The 17847-nt window shown below is 46.0% G+C and overlaps 1 protein-coding gene across 2 annotated transcripts in view; it reads left to right on the top strand.

Moving 5' to 3' along the window:
• Pex23 (tectonin beta-propeller repeat-containing peroxin 23) overlaps positions 1-11520 on the top strand; it is a 75339-nt gene extending 63819 nt beyond the window's left edge. For both annotated transcript variants that reach the window (XM_089541012.1, XM_089541013.1), the window contains exons 18-23: positions 2546-2682; positions 3962-4142; positions 4642-4777; positions 5891-6093; positions 6919-7038; positions 8957-11520. In XM_089541012.1, coding sequence (XP_089397138.1) covers positions 2546-2682; positions 3962-4142; positions 4642-4777; positions 5891-6093; positions 6919-7038; positions 8957-9007 — 828 coding nt within the window. In that variant the 3' untranslated portion in view covers positions 9008-11520. The remainder of the gene's footprint in view (positions 1-2545; positions 2683-3961; positions 4143-4641; positions 4778-5890; positions 6094-6918; positions 7039-8956) is intronic.
• The last annotated feature ends 6327 nt before the right edge of the window (positions 11521-17847 follow it).

The raw sequence follows: 17847 nt of genomic DNA, 5'->3' as shown, positions 1-17847 counted from the left end.
CAGCCCGCCGGTTGAGATGGTCGCGCGTCTTCGGTAGTGGGATCGTTGCGGTAGCGGTTCTCTGCGACTTGCGAGGTCGGCGTCAGTTCGCGCCGGCCTTCTTGGTTAATGGCTCCCTGGAATGTTTGTCAGGTGCACCGTTTAAGCCTTCCCCATTCTGTTTGCGACCCCTGGACGTGTTGCGTAGTGCCTGTCTTGGAGGCCGTTAACGGGACCTACCTCGATCGGAGTCGCCCAGATCCACGAATGCGTACACGCTGGGGAGTTTCGCCGCTCAGGTTCTTGCGCCTTAGCGCAGGTCGGGGCGCTTCTCGCGGAGGTCGCGGCACCACGCGGTCCTCGCCTTGGTCAGGAACCGTTGTCGTTATTCTTCGAAGGTCTCGACTCGCGAACGGCGTGTTCCCGCTAGCGGATCGCGAGTCGACGCATTAACGTTATACCTAAAAGAGCAGCGGTGTTCCGAGTCCTGGCGACCGCAGGTGTCCGGAAACGCGTGCTGCAAAGCGCGAACTGCTCGTGTCAGCGCGTGTTCGGCTTCGTTGTTGTCCTCTTCTTCGCGCACGTCGATCGACCTTGGTGGCTAAAGCGCTCGGGTGCAGAGCGCGATGTAGCGACATCGATCGCCGCGGCGGAAAGGGACTTCGATCCGCGGTGGCCGCGGAGGAAAAGGATCAGTGTCCGTGACATGCACTGTCGAAAATAAGCTTACACACTTTGGTGGGGCACTTTGCAGCACCTACGTATATGCAGTATGCTATAGTTGGATACAACTTAAGTCTGCAGTGAAGCTCCGCCCACATTCAGCCTCCGCACATATAATTCCTCCACGACGTAAGAGTAGTCCGCTGCTTGAATGTTTCTTGTTACGTAAACAAGAAGCTGTATGATTTTGACACGTGGATTGTTTGATACAGTCAGGCATTAGAAAGTTGATTTCATTCACAGTTGCGGTTGGCCAGCAGAGCTATACAGGACGCCGCGGACCGTGTCCGCCCAGTCAAAAAAAAACATTGAGATTTCCAATTGGAACCAGCTGATTCTTGGTCACCATTGGAACCAATTGGAAAGACCAATTGGTTCCAGTTGGCTATTGAGCCAATTGGTTTCATTGGTGTCTGAAAACCAATTGGTCCCAATGGTTTTTTTTGACTGGGTAGTGCCAATCAACATTTTTCTACGGAATTGAAATTAACATGCTTTTATGGAAATCAAAGCCAACAGACACACATACATCACACACAAGCAACACTGCACATTCAGGCACTAGTAGCATACATTAGCTCAATATGTATATCCAGAGAACACACTTCTGCTCCAACTTATATACCCAATTTATTAGGCTCTCATGCTGGGGCCGGTGGTGCTTGCCCACTGAGCGCAGTTATTTAATTTAATTTCAGCTCCAGTGGTGGTGTAGGTGATGAGTACAATTTATTAGGCTAAGCTGCTGATAGCTCTTATTGTAAGTACCATATTAGTTCTCCCTTTTTGGTCAAACATGCAAACATTCATTGGATAAATTGGGTGCAGTTCGGCGGATCAGTTGGATGCAATGGGTAAGATCAATTGGGCTCACCAATTGGAAACCCAAATGGTCCAATTGGATAGTCCATTTGGACCATCCAAATGGAACACTATTCCAATTGGAACCAATTGGAAAGTGAACTCGTCCAATTGGAACCCATTGAAAATCCAATTGGTTCCAATGGTTTTTTTTTTGACTGGGCGATGTTAGCAACTGCTGTTTTTTTAAGTTGTATCCTACTATAATGAGTGGTTGGAGCAAGGTGGGTGCAAGAAAATTTAGGGGCAAGCATTTGGACTGACGTGCTTTCACTGGCAAATCTGTTCCAACTTTGATTATATTCCAATTCTATGCCAGTCTTGTTTCCATTCGAAATATGATTCTATTCTGATTTTGATTGCTTCTTTTATTAATTTTTGGTGCGTCAGCGTCAGCCACTTTCAAATGAGCTCAGTCATTCTTAGTCCTGTGTCTCTCTCCTCTCCCTTTAAGTGGAGGGGAGAGGAGGACAGTTGGTTGGTATGAGGATAATGGCAGTCGCCGGGTCTTCACTCCAATGCAGCTTCTATGTTGCCGCATGATAGATCGCTGTGATTTCTGCTCCTGTAGCTGGGGCAGGGCAGGGTTAACTGGATGTCAGTGGGTGTGTCCTTTGTCCTTCAGCGGACCCATTTGGGCCGATGAAATCGATTTTCACTGTGCGCCATAAATTTGTGTGTCTTACTGCCCGCCTTTACCAGCATGCTTCGTCTCAGGTTCGGTCTTACCGCCCGCCTTTACCAGCATGCTTCATCTCAGGTTCGTTAACATTAGCACGTAGTGGGAAAAATTCATGGTATGCCCAGTGGCTTGCAGTGTCACAGTGCTGGACCTTTGTGGAGAAAAGTGACCTTGCAATATAGATTAAAAGTTCGCACCAGGGTTTCTGCGTGCTTCACTTTGTGTGCGTGGATGTGTGTGTCGTATACAAAAGCATTAAACACACATACGTTGAGTGATGGTATGGTCACCGTGTCACAGGTGACTGACTGGGCGGTGGACTACCACACCCCGGGAGGTGTGGACCGGGATGGGTGGCAGTATGCGGCCGACTTCCCCTTCTCCTACCATGGCTCCAAAGGCATCACCGACTATGTGCGCCGGCGCCGCTGGTTCAGGTGAGTGCCGGGGACACATGCGCTTTGGAACACCATGACATCTTCTATCACATGATCCACGGAGTTGACTCTACATTGCCTTTTAGCAATGTTTTCATCCTTCTGCTATACGCTTTGGAAGCATCCCTCAAATTGAAATTGTGTACTTTCTGCTGGGGGTGTAGACCACCTATACTTGGTGTGCGTGGTCATTAATTACCATGTTTCCTAATTTTTGGACAAATTTGGTGGCAATGTTCAGAGAATGCCTCAGTTCCCCTGAACACAGAGCAGAGGACAAGGACTCAGAGAAGAAACCATATACAGTCAAGCCCACTTATCACAATATTCAAGTGCCATGCAAATACCATTGTTATAACCAATAATTGTTATAACAGGGTTGTGCCGAAAAAAATAAAAGATGACAAACTTCAGAGCATTTATTGACAGTAAATACCGGAGGGGTTTGACTGTTCTAATGCCTGTAAAAGCAGGTTAAATCGAACTTCAGGGAACCGGAACAATGTTCACCGTTTACCGATGACCAAAGCACCACCATCACTGTGCCAACGGTAGCTTCGCGCACCTCCACGTCACAGGAATCAAGCCGTCTTTCCGGAAGTGATTCTTATGGGAAATTCAAGAAGCATGCAGAACTATGGGTGCGGTGACAGCTGACAAGAGAAAGACCGCGCTGGCTGCATGCACGCGCACTGCACCGACTGATTGGGGGTACGCATGGCACGCGTAACCAATGCAGCAATGCAGCAGCTCTCCTGACGCGATGACGCCTGCCTCTTTTGCTTTCGTGGCATTGCTGCGGCCCCACACGTGCACGCTTTTGTGTTGTAAGTATGGTTTTGCTGGTGTGGTTGTAGCATATCCTTCTTTTTTTTCTATAATGGTTGACACTCAATTACCAGATTTAATTGTTGTAACCAATAATGTGCCTTGACAGCATTGCTATAAGCAGTTTATTTTACCATAGAACACATGGAAAAGCTGATAGTGCCATGACTGACCATTGTTATATCCGATATATTGTTATAACCAGTATTGTTATAAGTGGACTTGACTGTATGAGTGCTGCCTTGTCTGTCACTAAACCACTAAGTCAACAATTATCTTTTTCCTCCCTGTGATTTTTATGCTGTGCTGTCACCATGGAGCACAAACTAGTTCATTAGCTCTTTCCCCTAAATGCCTTCACTCTACCGCCTGGGTGTCTCACAGCTTCTCTTTCCCCCTTCATGCTGACGCTTATGACTGTTCATCGTGATTCCCTTACGTCCTTGTGCAGGCTATGCCGGCTGAACACGACCGGTCCGTGGGTTGAGGTGGAGCCCATGCTGCTTCGTGACCTGTCACTGTCCCTGGACTCCCGCCCGGGGAACATCGGCGAAGGGGGCGTGGCACTGTGGGCGGTGTCCTCCACGGGAGAAGCCGTCTACCGCAGGGGCGTGACGCCTGACTGCCCCGAGGTGGGTCGTTCTTTGGCGTGTGGTTCCTCTAGCAGCGCATGGCAGTTGTCAGCTGGGCAGTAATGAAAGCCAGTGGTCGCAGCCAGGCAAATAAAAAGTTTTGTCAAATCAGGTGACAGTAGAGTGAAGGTGTTAAGGGAATTGCAGCTACAACTTGGCATTAGATTAGTGGGTTGGGCACCTTGTTGAAAAGCTGTTCCAACCCTGTGACTCGGAAGCTACAAAACACGGTGGTGTACACATGCATTTTAGCGTTGGGGTAGTCCAGGTGTAGCACGGATTACTGATAATGAAAGATAGAGAAGATGATGGAAGGTACACAGTGCTTTGTGTGTGTCTTCCCATCTCATCCTTGTCTTGGCACTGCGTGGTTTCCAACACGAATGACGAACCAACTGCCTGAGCTTCTGTCGTTGCAGATTCTGGAAAGTGTCAGTTACACGAGTTGGCTGTTTACATCCTGCTTCCCTTCCTCCTTTCTATGGCTCGCTGTGCGCAGGGCAAGGCATGGATGCACGTGGCAGCAGAGCAACTGTTCGAGGCCATTAGCGTGGGCACGCGCCACAGGGTGTGGGCCATTGGCCAAGACGGCTCCGCCTACGTGCGCAACGGCATCTCGACCGAGCGACCCACCGGTGAGTGGCTGCTGCGTGTGCCACGTGATGCAGGAGACCCTGAGACACCTTGTGGTCGACCGCGAGAACCGCCTTGGGTAGGGTGCCTTGTATGCTATGCTTTTCCTTAAGAGTTTCACGACGAGAGCCGTTAATGGAAGCACACTGTGATTTATGTGACTTGTCCGCCACTTTCTCTCCTGGATCATAATCCTATAAATTCAAGGGGTGGTTCACGGGGCCATTCTCTTGCTGGGTTCGAAAGAGAGCAGACTCTTTTGTGCAAACTTGTTGGGCTTGTTACCATTTGCACTTCGGTACTCCAGTCTCGTCTGCAGTGCCAAAGAAAGCTGGTGATAAGCGAATTAGAAAAATGCTCAGGTTTTTGCTGCATTTCTTGTTCCAGAGATGGCAGCCATCATGACGCTAGTACAAACTAATGGAAGCTTGGTGGGGGAGGGTGGGGGGCCCTGGGGTGGTGTGTGAAGTGGCGTGAGGCTTCTCACTGGCTGGTATTCCTGTAACAACAGCTTTTGCTGTTAAAATCACGGCCAGCACATATATTCTCTCTCCTCCCCACCCTCACTGCACACTAAGCTGAGGCGATTTTGTCACTGGTATGTTTTTTTTGCCTATACACGGCCTATCCCACCCTAGTTGCGGCACTTGGGGGAGGCGGCAGTGGAGGAAAGTTGCAAGAAGAGGAAGAGCCTGTGTCCCGCGCTTAAGCCTAGTGGAGATTTTTTGGGTTGCAATTTCATGCACTGACGGCGGCAACACTTAGCTAGCACTTAGTGGGAATACTCAGTGGTGGCGGACAACAAAAGGACGTTAGCATGCGGAGAGGTAATAAGCAAAGGAGGTGTTCTTCAAATTTTTCACATAGCATTGGTTTCAGCATTTTCAGGCCACCATAGGTGCACTCTACCACACCTCCAAACACTCCCAGCCAGCATGCCACTGAGGTTTCAGGCTCGAAGTATTGCATTGCAGAATCATTGATCATTGTTTGTTTTCACTAGAATGGCTATCTTTGCGCGGCACGGCAGTAAAAAACATGAACTGAAGTCGGGCAGGAATAAGCCTTTTTGGTTCCTGCTTGGCAGCATGAATTGTTTCGCCTCTCTCCTCCAGGCACGGCCTGGTTCCATGTCGAGCCGCCGACGGGCAACTCGCCTCTTGTAAAAATCTCGGCGGGTGACGCGACCGTGTGTGCCGTGGATGCCGCGGGTAAGCTGTGGCGACGCGCCGACGTCATGGACGTGTTCCCAGAAGGCACCGCCTGGAACCTGGTGTCGGAAAACGTCCACTCCGTCTCTGTGGGCCCTGATGACCAGGTATGTGTTGATGTATAGGCACTGCTGCAGGTCGCTATTAGCGCTGACGGATTTAATAAATGGTATAGGTGGGGTGGCTCTTACTGTTTCGATTAACCAGCTCTGTCACACGGTGGCGAGGATACGAAATAGGCATAGTGTGCCTACTAGGCAAATGCAACTAAAAAGCCAATGGGCAGGTACCCTTCAATGAAGGCCTTCCAACGAATAGTATCGACCTGTAGTCATGATGTGGCCAGCCGCCTTCTGCACCTTCCTAGGTTCAGCCAACTGTGGAACTTCCTTCAACCGCACCACATTCCACACGTGTAGACTGTGCGTGTAATTAATAATTATCACTAAGCATGCAGGGATGCAGTGTGGCCATAGCATGGTGGCTGCCAGTAAATAATGTTGCAAGCAATTAGGCTAGTTACATTGGCATCAACTTGTAGTGTGGACATAGTATTGGCACATTATTTGCCATTGAACTCTTTTTATTCAGTGTGTTTCATTTAGTGGTTATTATTGTTTGGTTGCAAAGGACTTGGTGCACAATAGTTCCACCTGTCCCACACAATATTTTTGAAGTATGAGTCAGGCCTTACTTAAAATTCCTTGTTGTAATGCACGCTGATGAACTTGGCATGTAATAAAATCCCCTCAGTAGCACAGCTAATCAGCCCAATATTGGGAACGTATTGGCAAATGCTCGTCCTGCAAAGGACCAGAGTGAAACCATCCATTTGCAGCATTGGGCCGATTGCCTGCGCTGCTGGGTCCTGAGCTTGTTATGTATGCGCTTCGTTGTAGTCAGAATTTTTTGTTTTTGATTTTGTGGCCCAGGTATGGGCCGTCATAGATGTCATGCGAAACAAGCGGGTCTTTCTCAGCCGAGTGCTAGCAAGGAGGAAAGGCATCACGGAAGAAAACCCTTTAGGAACGGAGTGGGACACAGGTTATGGGGTGAGTTCCGGCTTTGTTCCTAATGTTTATGGGGGGATGAGGGGATCGGAGGCAACTTTTCTACATTTCGACTTAGAGTGATGAAATTTGGCGGGCTGGCTTAAAACAGCATCAAACAATCAGATATAAAGTTTCACAATGACAGCTTCAGTAGGTTCCCTCTTATCACTGTTTATATGTTGTCCCCATGTTGCTTGCTCGTGGAAAGCCTAGCATGACAAAAAAACAGGCTACAGGTCTGCAAATGCTTTTAATATTTACTAAGAAGTGTAGTGTAAATCAAGACTCTCTTAATTTGTTTTTTAAATTTTTCTGCTCTCTATTTTTATAGGACACAGTATGCACCTTCTTTTATGTCTAGAATGTATCATGCTCTAATCACCATGTAATAAAAACATATGAACCTAAACAGTAAATCTGAGACTGTCTTGACGCAGACCACACTTCAGTGATCACAACAAAACAAATGAGGTAAAAATGCATGCAGCCATTGCTGTGCTACGCTTTCCACGAGCAAAGTGTTATGCTCAAAACAAACTTTCAAGAAAACAAGCCTGGAAGTTCTAAGCTAGCACACACTGTCTATATGTAGATGCCAACAAATCTATTTATTTGGAGTGCTTAAAGTTCATTTTTAGGTGAAATATTTCAGTACAACATAGAAAGAGTGTTGGAGATGCCAAAAATTGTACTTTTCAAAAATTGACTTTTTTTGCGATTTTTGCGATCTGATCCCCACATCCCCCCTTATTCTCTCAGATTTGTTAGCTTTTTAAAACGAAAGCTCAACTACTCGAGGTGCAACTAGAGTTTCGCCTGGCTTTGCGCATTTGACCTTGAAAACCGACCAAGGTCAAACCAAGCATACACCCTCAAGACTAACAATGCACTACTATGTGTCTCACTGCACATAGCCATAATATGCCTGTATGGTATGGTCATAGCTAATGACCAGCCACCACGTGACCGGTGACCAGTGGTCACTTGACCTTTGACCTTGACCTTTAAAACTGAGATTCGCGTTGCCCGTTGTGACAACATGCGATGGCGTAGCAATGACTTCACATTGTTCTTCGCTACATATACTGCCAGCTTTGCTTTTGCTTGTTTATTAGGCTCAGCCAGGGTTCACCTCAGCCAATTTTTTTCTTTCCAGCAGTGATGTCACTATATACCATTTGTTTCAGGAAGCACTTATAAATACACCTGAAAATAGTGAGTTTGAAATTTTAAAAATCTTTTCAGGAACAAACTGTTGGCTGTAGTTACCATAAAGCCGTTGTAATCACGTGCTAAAATTAACACTCATCAGTTAAGTTTTAAATTTGCGCAATGTGGGGGGTTAGTGCTAATTGTGAGGTTGAAGCCATGGACAAGGCAAAGCCAAGTCAGTTTCTGAAGCAAAAGAAAAAGTCATTCTCTGAAGCCCGCTGCATGAGGAAATGTGATGTTTTTTTCCAAGCAAAACTGAAACTGAGCGCACGAGGGGCGCAGGAAGCTTGGTGCAAGCACAACACCCGCTAATGATGCAATACAGGGCCTGCTGCGCCAAATTTGAACTGCCTACGCTGTTGTACCTTGTCATGCACATTCTTTTTCCTCACCTCTTGGTGCAAAGAAAATAACAGTCATCGCTAATTACATGGTCGCTGCTTTTGAGAGTGAGAGGGCTAAAGAAATTGCATGCCTTGGTTCAGTGGAGCAGTTCGGGCGAATTTGACGGAGTCGTCATTGCAGTGCATCACCAGCAGATTGTATTTTTGCAATGCAGCTAGAGGGTCTGGAGAGGTGAAATTATAGGCAACACATCGCAGCGACTTTGGCTAAAGGGGTCCATAATGCAGTTGTACATTAATAAAATTGAATGCCACTAGTGCGGGCGGTATTTGTTTAATTTTATTGCACTCTTTTCCAACAGATGAGTTGGCGACACGTGTCTATCCGTGGCTGCACCAGACACGAGTCCTGAAACACCAGAGTGTGGAACAGTGATGCAGCCTTCATATTTGTTCTTGGAATTGTTTGCCTGACTCGTCAGTAAAAACTGTGCAACGCCAATCGAGCTCAGGCAGAAGTGAACTGTGTGATTCAACTGTTTTTGTGGACCAGTGATACGTTGCCTGTTTTACTCGGGATGGGACGACATCATAATGCAGCAAACCTTCATGACCCTGGTCAGGATTTCGCTAGAGCTCATCAATCCCGATGGTTAATGTATTTCCAGGTTGTGTTATAATTGTTACGTAATCTTATGTTACATCATCGCTGCACTGTTTTACAGAAGCACAGTGTTTATCTGTTAAAAATCTTTTCTCTCAGCATGCCTGAGAGAAAAGTCAAGGCTTTCTGTGAATGATATTGTGATGTTGTTTATGGTTCTCGGAGACAGAATTATACTCTAAGAAATCTAGGTAATCCAAAGAGAATGAAGTCACGAGCAGGTTTATTGTGATGACTGATAACTGTGGCCAGCGTATTTTAGAATAACTTAGGTCACAGGATGGGTCAGAATGCGACAGTAAACTAATGCCAGCATGGCTTACAAGAAGGTTGTAATTTAAAGCGGCACTAGCCATTGTTAAGAATTGCCAGCCCTTTTGTGAGTACCTGCATCTTTATTTGTTGTAGGTCGATCACCGTCATCACTTCATCACTTTGGGGAAATAATTATTACATGTATGCGTACATCAATAGATGCTGGTGTGCATGTTATGAGATGTTTTCATACGTAATATGATCCGGCTGCAAAGACCCACACACGAGCCACACTGCTTTTGATGGAGGGTTTGAAATTTGAAATGGAAAAATGTGCACAATAATTTCTGTAATTATACAATCACTGTGCTGTGGTGCACATAACTGGAATACAAAAAAAAAAGTTTAGATCTTCAAGGTCGTGTCTTTAAGATAGCTTTCATATCTATTGGCTCTTTTGTTGGCAGTGAAAGGTGCAATGCAAAAGAACGTCGCAGACATGTGCAGTAATTTAGCATGGTTTGAAGTTTTTATTTATTGACTTTTTTGCTCACATACATAGTCATCTTGTTGATGTTAGCTGTTTGTACTGTTGCTGGCGTGTTTTGTTGTTTTCTAAATACTTTATGAAAAAACATATTCATGGTGAAAGCCTGTAAATCGATACGCAGGAAACACATATTTTTCATATTTCCGCAGCCACTCTTAACTATGTCAAAGACTTGATTTCTAGATGTACAGTTGGGGACAAAAATCTCCGGACCACGTGTTCCTCAAACGAAGCTTATAGCTCTACTATCAGACAGCAGCTGGAGACCGCACTTGCGGAGATGAAAGAACAAAAATTTAACTTTTACCTCCACAAGTGTGGTCTCTAGCCGCAGACTAATAGCAGAGCTGTCGGCTTCGTTACAGGAACACGTGGTCCAGAGACTTCTGTCCCCGACTGTACTTCATACACCCAGCATACCATCATCTGTAACAAAGACTGTGACTTATTGATGACTGCTTCATTCATTAAGGATGTCACTGCACCATGTTGCTTAGTCCTCCATCGTGAAGTAGCGTCTGCTCACGTGATAGAGTATGTGTTATTGGTACTTTTCCAATGAACTGGTCTTGAATGAAATGTGCATTTTGCAGCAGGAGGATGAAGTTTGTTTGGTCTAGTGCATGCCGTTAGCGCACAAACTTTGGTACAACTCTTTGAGAGAGCTCAAGGTTGTTAAGCATAGAAGTGAGTGCAAGGTTGGAAAACTTTTTGTTCACAACATAGTAAACAGTTTGGTCTGTGTTACTGTGCCGCTATGTCCAGCTGCTTGTTTTTGGCTTTATACAGTTGTGTGTACTTGTTTTTTCAAATGCTTTTTATGTCAGGGCTGAAAAAAGAATGGATGTTTCATTTTCACTGCCATCAGAATGCATCCACATAGCAGGCAAGACCAGTAGGAGAATAAGGAGGGAAGTTCAACACACCTGACTGAGTGATTGTGAATTACATACTGAAAAAATTGCGCAGAAAAACGAGGACGAAGCAAAGACAAGACGAGGACGCGCGCTCGTCCTCGTCTTGTCTTTGCTTCGTCCTCATTTTTCTGCGCAATTTTTTCAGTATGCATATCAACCAACTTGCCCAACTTTCTGCTCTCCTGATTGTAAATTATCTGTGTTATTCAGTGATGTGGTGTTTACTGTGGTCTTTTTCCTTGTATGTGTAGCACCTGTTTTCTCCACTTCAGTATTGTATTTTAGTGTTTGTAAGCATTGTAAATTACTCTCTTCATTGCAGAGAAAGTCAATTCCAGCTCTCAATCTGGGCGTGAGTGGGCACTTTCTTGTTCAAAGGACCAGTACATAGTTGTTTCATTCTTGTCACTGGTCTTTTTTCTGCATAAACGACTGTTGAATTTTGCTCTCACATGCACTTCTTCTAGTTCGTCACATGGCTTGTAAATCTTGTTCTCCCAAGTCATAAGTTAAAAATAAACTGCAGTTGGCTACTTGCCATTTGGCTTTCTGTATTGCACTTGCTATATTTTCAGTATCCCTCTTTTGTAATCATAAGAGTTAATACTAATGTAGCCTAAGTCAAGAATGGCGAAATGGTCTGCTCTTGTCAAAGATTTCGATCAGATAAGCAGTGCCCTGATGTCTATAGATATCGCAAGTGAGAGACAAACATCCCCCTTAGTTTTGTTTTTTTGATGCAGTCAAGCTGTGATTTGTGATTGAGTATATAGTAAAAAAAAACTGAACTTACCAGTGTACAGGTAAGAAAAATGTATTGTGTGTTGGCACATATCAGTGTTGTATGAGCCAGATAAGCTACAGCAGGAATAACATCGCCAGCTCTGTGAAAGTGACCGAACTGACTTTAACGTCAGTCACTTTGCTAAAAAAATTAAGGCCATTAACAAGAAACTGTTGAGGGCACGCACCCATGAGCAGCTAGAAGTGCCCATGTTGCATCAGGTGTCCACAAATAGGCGAAACTAATCAACCACCTAATATGTCTCATTTCGTCGGTGTGCGATCATTAATTTCTCGTGAAAGAATAAATTCTAACCACAAAAACTAATCACAAGTGTCAGTAAGTGTATGAAGATGCGTTCATTGGTACAAGAAAGCACTTGAAAGAGAGTAAACTTTATAGCCCCAGCCAATGCAACTACTCCAAGGAGACGTCCATGCGATGTACGTTTGAGGGCACTGCATCATCCCGAGGACATCCTCTACTGATCTCCAGGAAGTCCTTTATCTAGTCCTAATGTCTGGCCTCACCCAGTCAAAAAAAACCATTGGAACCAATTGGACATTACAAATGGAACCAAGTGGACATTCCCATTGGTTCCAATTGAATTTCCCAATTGGAACCAATTGGTTCCATGGTCGAAATTTCCGGAGCCCTCCACTACGGCGTCTCTCATAGCCTTAGTCGCTTTGGGACGTTAAACCCCATAAACCAAACCAAACCAATTGGTTCCAGTGGTGTTTCTGGACACCCGACCAATTGGACCCAACTTGACTAGCCGATTGGACCCATTAGGCCAGGCAGTTATTTCACCCAGAAAATATTCACAAAATATGTTATGTTCATTGAGAGAGGTAGCTAAATGTTTGTGAATAATATGCTCTAGAATCTTGGACAAATATTTCTACAACTGAACATATTATAATATGCAAAAGGAAAACTCATTTATGAGGACTGCAGGGAGATGTCGTGCCTAGTGCCAATCAACATTGTTCTACGGAATTGAGATTAACATGTTTTTATGGAAATCAAAGTCAACAGGCACAAATACATCACACGCAAGCAACATTCAGGCACTAGTAGCATATATTAGCTCAATATGTACATACAGAGAACATACTTCTGCTCCAACTTATATACCCCGTTTGTGAGGCTCTCATGCTGGGGCCAGTGGCGCTTGCCCACTGAGCGCAGATATTTAATTTAATTTCAGCTGCAGTGGTGGTGCAGATGATGAGTACAGTTTAGTAGGTTAAGCTGCTGATAGCTCTTATTATAGAAACCATATTGGTTCTACCTTGTTTGTCAAAAATGCAAACATTCATTGGAAAAATTGTGTGCAGTTGGGCGGTCCGATTAGATGTAATGGGTAAGACCAATTGGGCCCACCAATTGGAAACCCAAATGGTCCAATTGGATAGTCCAACTGGACCATGGTCCAATTGGAACACCATTCCAATTGGAACCATTTGGAAACTGAACTAATCCATTTGGAACTATTTGGAACCAGTTGGAAATCCAATTGGTTCCAATGGTTTTTTTTTGACTGGGCAGAACATCATAAAACTTCCCCCAAATGACTTTTGTTGAACAGTTTCTAATGCAGCCAACAAGGAGTTCATGCAGTCGTGGTATAAGAATTATTAGGTGCCAAAGGAACACTGTGTAGCATTACACCTTAGTCTATGGCTCCGGCTCAGTTTCATCTGTTCACATTTATGGAAGAACATATTGAAGTGTTAGAGGAACTCCAATGTATACAATAAGCAATCAAGACAGCTGTGGTTTCCTGTCTTGAGAAGATCAGAGCGAAGATGTGTCAGCAAGTAATTTTCAGATGGCCGCAGCGGAAAAAACAGCGTGCAGAAAAAAGTGTGGAGGGGGTTGCACTCCAAAATATCTCTATTTAAAAATAAAGTTGATTGGCTTCAGCAGTGCATCATTATTTTTCTAGAAATTGTTGCTTATTACTTCCGGTTAGAGCCTGCCGAGTCGGTTCAAGCAGCAGATATATTTTTGTAAAGTGATGTCGTAGGTAGCATGATTGACCTAGCTGCGAACACGGAAGATGTTGACCTCTTTAAGAACTTTTTAATGTAAAAAAAAAAATTGGCACCCACGATATACAGTGGACTTTACCGCACGAGGCTGATTTAGGGTTGTTTGATGACGAAACGAATCACTAGCCCGTCAACACAACAGTTTGGTCGAAGACCCTTCTCCCTATCATCTCGCCCCAGAAAAGCCAAGCACCGGGCTGTGGAAGTCTTGTACCCATCAGAAAACCGGTAAGTACCAGGTGGCACTGGGGATCGAACCCGGGAGCTCCCGAATGCGAGGCGGATTTCTGTGCAATTTCGGGGAGCAAACGGAGTGAAAACATTCACAGGGACGCCCATCGAGGAAGGAAAGAATGCAGGATAGGCTGCTACGTCACATGTTATTTTTCAAAGTAACAGAGTGGATTTTAACGGAAGGCAAGCCTATAGCAGGGAGTAGCAGAGATCTCGAGCCTGGTGTACCCACCAGAAAAATTGGTTTTTGAGGAAATGAAGAAATGACGCAGCAACTCACCTGAACCGCGTCGTAAGGGAAGTGATAAAGGAGAGAGTGAAAGAAGAAATAGGGGAGGTCTCCGGAATAATTTCGACCACCTGGGGTTCCTTAACGTGCACTGACATCGCACAGCACACGGGCGCCTCTTGCGTTTCGCCTCTCGAAACGCGGCCGCCGCGGCTGAGTTCGAACCCGGGTACTCCGGCTCAGTAGGCGAGCGCCGTAACCACTGAGCCACCGCGATGGCTACACGCATGGGATTAGGAGGTTTTTAGGGACAAGGTAGCCGCAGCCTGCACAGGACAGGGTTGGTATAGGATAGATGGGAGCGCGGCCTTTGTCCTACAATGAACGTAGTTTGGCTGATGATGACGGCAATGGTAGCGGTCTGCTTTCTGCAGTGGAAATAACCAGGCTGCACGATGATGATATGACGTCGCGGATGACATCACTGCTAGCGTTTTTCATGCGAAAAGAAAAAAAAACTATGAGGGCCACTTTGGCAGCCTAAAGTGCGCTAGGCGAAAGCCTTTGCTGCGCTACTTCGTCGAACCGCCTGGCGCGGAATCGCTGCACCGCTTGGGAGCCATCCTCCTCCACTAGCTGCCGCACACCGGCTGACGACGGAGCAGCGCTCAACAGCTCCACCTGTCGACGAAGATGGCGTCACCTTTTGGCAGCTGCGCCCGTCGATGAGTCAACCCAGGCGCTGGATGTAACGCCGGACGGACGGACGGGAGAATGAGCCATTAAAGGCTTTCGCCTTGAGAGGCGTATCAACGAGCTAGCGCTTGGAACGCAGCGGACGTTTTTAAAGGGCTCTTAGCGCCACTCAGAAAGCAAACTGTCGATGCGTGAAATGCTCTCCCTCGATGTGCTGTATTCTGCCGAGGGTTGTACTCCGGCGCCGAGCGAAATCAAGAGGAAGAAATGGGCTTGGGCTGCGCATGTAATGCAAAGGCAAGATTAAGGGCAGTGGAGTGGATTCCAAGAGAAGGCAAGTGTAGCAGGGGGCGGCAGAAAGTTAGGTGGGCGGATGAGACTAAGAAGTTTGCGGGGATACGGTGGCCGCAATTGGCAAAGGACAGGGTTAATTGGAGAGACATGGAGAGGCCTTTGCCTACAGTGGGCGTAGTCAGGCTTATGATGATGATGATGCCGAGCGATGGCTCAGCGCCAGCCGACGCCCCAGGAGTGAATATATCTACACTCTAATCACGAATTGGCCTGTATGGGCGTAAAAAGGGAGCAGGCTGTCCTCTAGCGCACTGCCTTAATTTTGTGGGCAGTATTTGTTGCCCAGTTTAATTTGGAGAGAATAGAGCATGCCCTACAGAACGGAGGTAGCCCAAAAGCGGTGAGTAGGAAACTAGGCATAGGCAAAAATCCGAAGTACACGTTGAGAGAGAAAGAGGACAATGTCACTGACAATATGGATAAGGCAGTTATGTAGCCGAACACTTCACAAATCTATACAGTAGCCAATGACATCCGAACATTAATGAGAGAGGCAGTAGTGCACAGAAATGGGGCATCCTGACAGTAACGAAAGAGTGAGAAATCCTTGGGAGCAATGCAAAGGGGGAGCGCATCTGGTGAGTATCAGGTAACGGCATATCTGTTGAATGATGGCGGGTAGAACGCGCTGGAAAAACTGACCACCTCGAGCGTACCGAACGCTTCGAAGAACACTAACATCATCATGATCCACAAAGAGGGAATATGCAGGACTTGAAAAATTAGACCTATCAGATTACCCTCCGTTGCCTACAAAGTAACTTAGGTAATCGTTAATAGGGTGAGGACAAATTTACACTTCAATCAACCAAATGATCAGACAGGATTTCGTTAGGGCTACTCGACAATAACCACATTATAAATCAGGTGATATTGAAATAAGCGTATATAACCAACCCCTATATACGTGTAGTCTTCATGGATTACGAGAAAGCTGCCTCAGCAGTCATGTTGGAACATGTCTATAACGGCTCCACAGCCACCATCATCATCAGCCTGACTACGCCCACTGCAGGGCAAAGGCCATTCCCATGTCCCTCCAATTAACCCTGTCCTTTGCTGGCTGCGGCCACCATGTCTCCGTAAACTTCTTAATCTCACCCGCCCACCTTTCTGGCGCCCCCTGCTACGCTTGCCTTCTCTCGAATCCACTCCGTTACCCTTAGGGACCAGCGGTTATCTTGCCTTTGCATTGCATGCCCTGCCCCAGCCCATTTCTTCCTCTTGATTTCGACCAGGATGTCATTATCCCGCGTTTGTTCCCTCACCCACTCCGCCCGCTTCCGATCTCTTAACGTACGTTACACCTACCATTTTTCTTTCCATATATATAGCTCGCTGCGTTGTCCCCAAGCTGATCCGTCTTTGTTAGCCTCCACGTTTCTGCCCCATAGGTCAAGTCTGTCATAAAGTCTGTCTTTCATCACTGGACGAAAACATTTTAGAGTACAAAACCTTTGATGAACGCAATTTTTTCATATAATGTAAGATTTCACTACAATTTCCTGCATATTACAAGAATGGACCGTTACCTAGAATATTTCCATAACATTAGCTTACACTTTTTTGATTTTCAAAATTTTTGTCCGAGAATGTTGGATACGTATACTGTAAAATATTCTTAAGGTTCTTTTGGTGTTCGTCTGGGCCAAATGCCTGTACTTTTGCCAAAACTTTGCATTGTAGCCGCCGCAATGGCTCGGAAGTTATGGCGCTCGGCTGCTGACCCGAAAGACACGGGTTCGATCCCGGCCGCGGCGGTCGAAATTCGGTGGAGGCGAAGTACTAGAGGCCCGTGCGCTGTGCGATGTCGGTGCACGTTAAAGAACCCCAGGCAGTCGAAATTCAAAGAGCCCTTCACTACGGAGTCCCTCATAACCTGAGTCGCTTTGGGACGTTAAACCCCCCGTAAACCAAACCGAAACTTTGCATGGTGGACTGAAGCGTTCATCCTGCCGCTGGTTCTTTTGTGATGTTCCGTCTTCCCTGCCCTTTTTCTACTCTGCAGACGACAATGGAATTAACCCAAACGCATGCTAATGCTGCCTTCTGCTTCTGCAGTCGGAATTACATATACACGCAACTAAAGGTAGCTGCGAATCAGCGCCTTGTGTATGTATGTGTTCCTTCGTCCACGTCGTCGTGCTGCTCCGTTGTCAAGACTAACTGCATGTCTTTTTCTTAATTTTATTGTTTGGATAGGACCATCAAAAGGATCATCTTTATTCACTCCTGCAATGTCCCAATAAAATAGGACAGTAGTATATGCAGAGAAGCACGCGACTACTGTCACGGCTCTAATATATATCCCTCTGTTTCTGTGCTGCTAGCATGGCAAGACTGCTTTGATTTTGGTAGTCTTAATGCTGTAGGTTGGCACAAGAGGTTTTGCGCAGGGACTTTCCTCTTTCTTTCTATCTCCTTCTCCACTTTCGACCATGTTTCGTGCGGCACTTGTGATGCGATAAGATACCACGTCAGCTCATTAGGATGTGGAGGTGTGAGCACTC

The sequence above is a fragment of the Amblyomma mixtum genome, chromosome 4, assembly GCF_055824585.1.
Source record: "Amblyomma mixtum isolate Tamu chromosome 4, ASM5582458v1, whole genome shotgun sequence".
Lineage (NCBI taxonomy): Eukaryota > Metazoa > Arthropoda > Arachnida > Ixodida > Ixodidae > Amblyomma > Amblyomma mixtum.
Note: the sequence above shows the minus strand (reverse complement) of the source record. Positions and strands in the feature narration are given on the sequence as shown.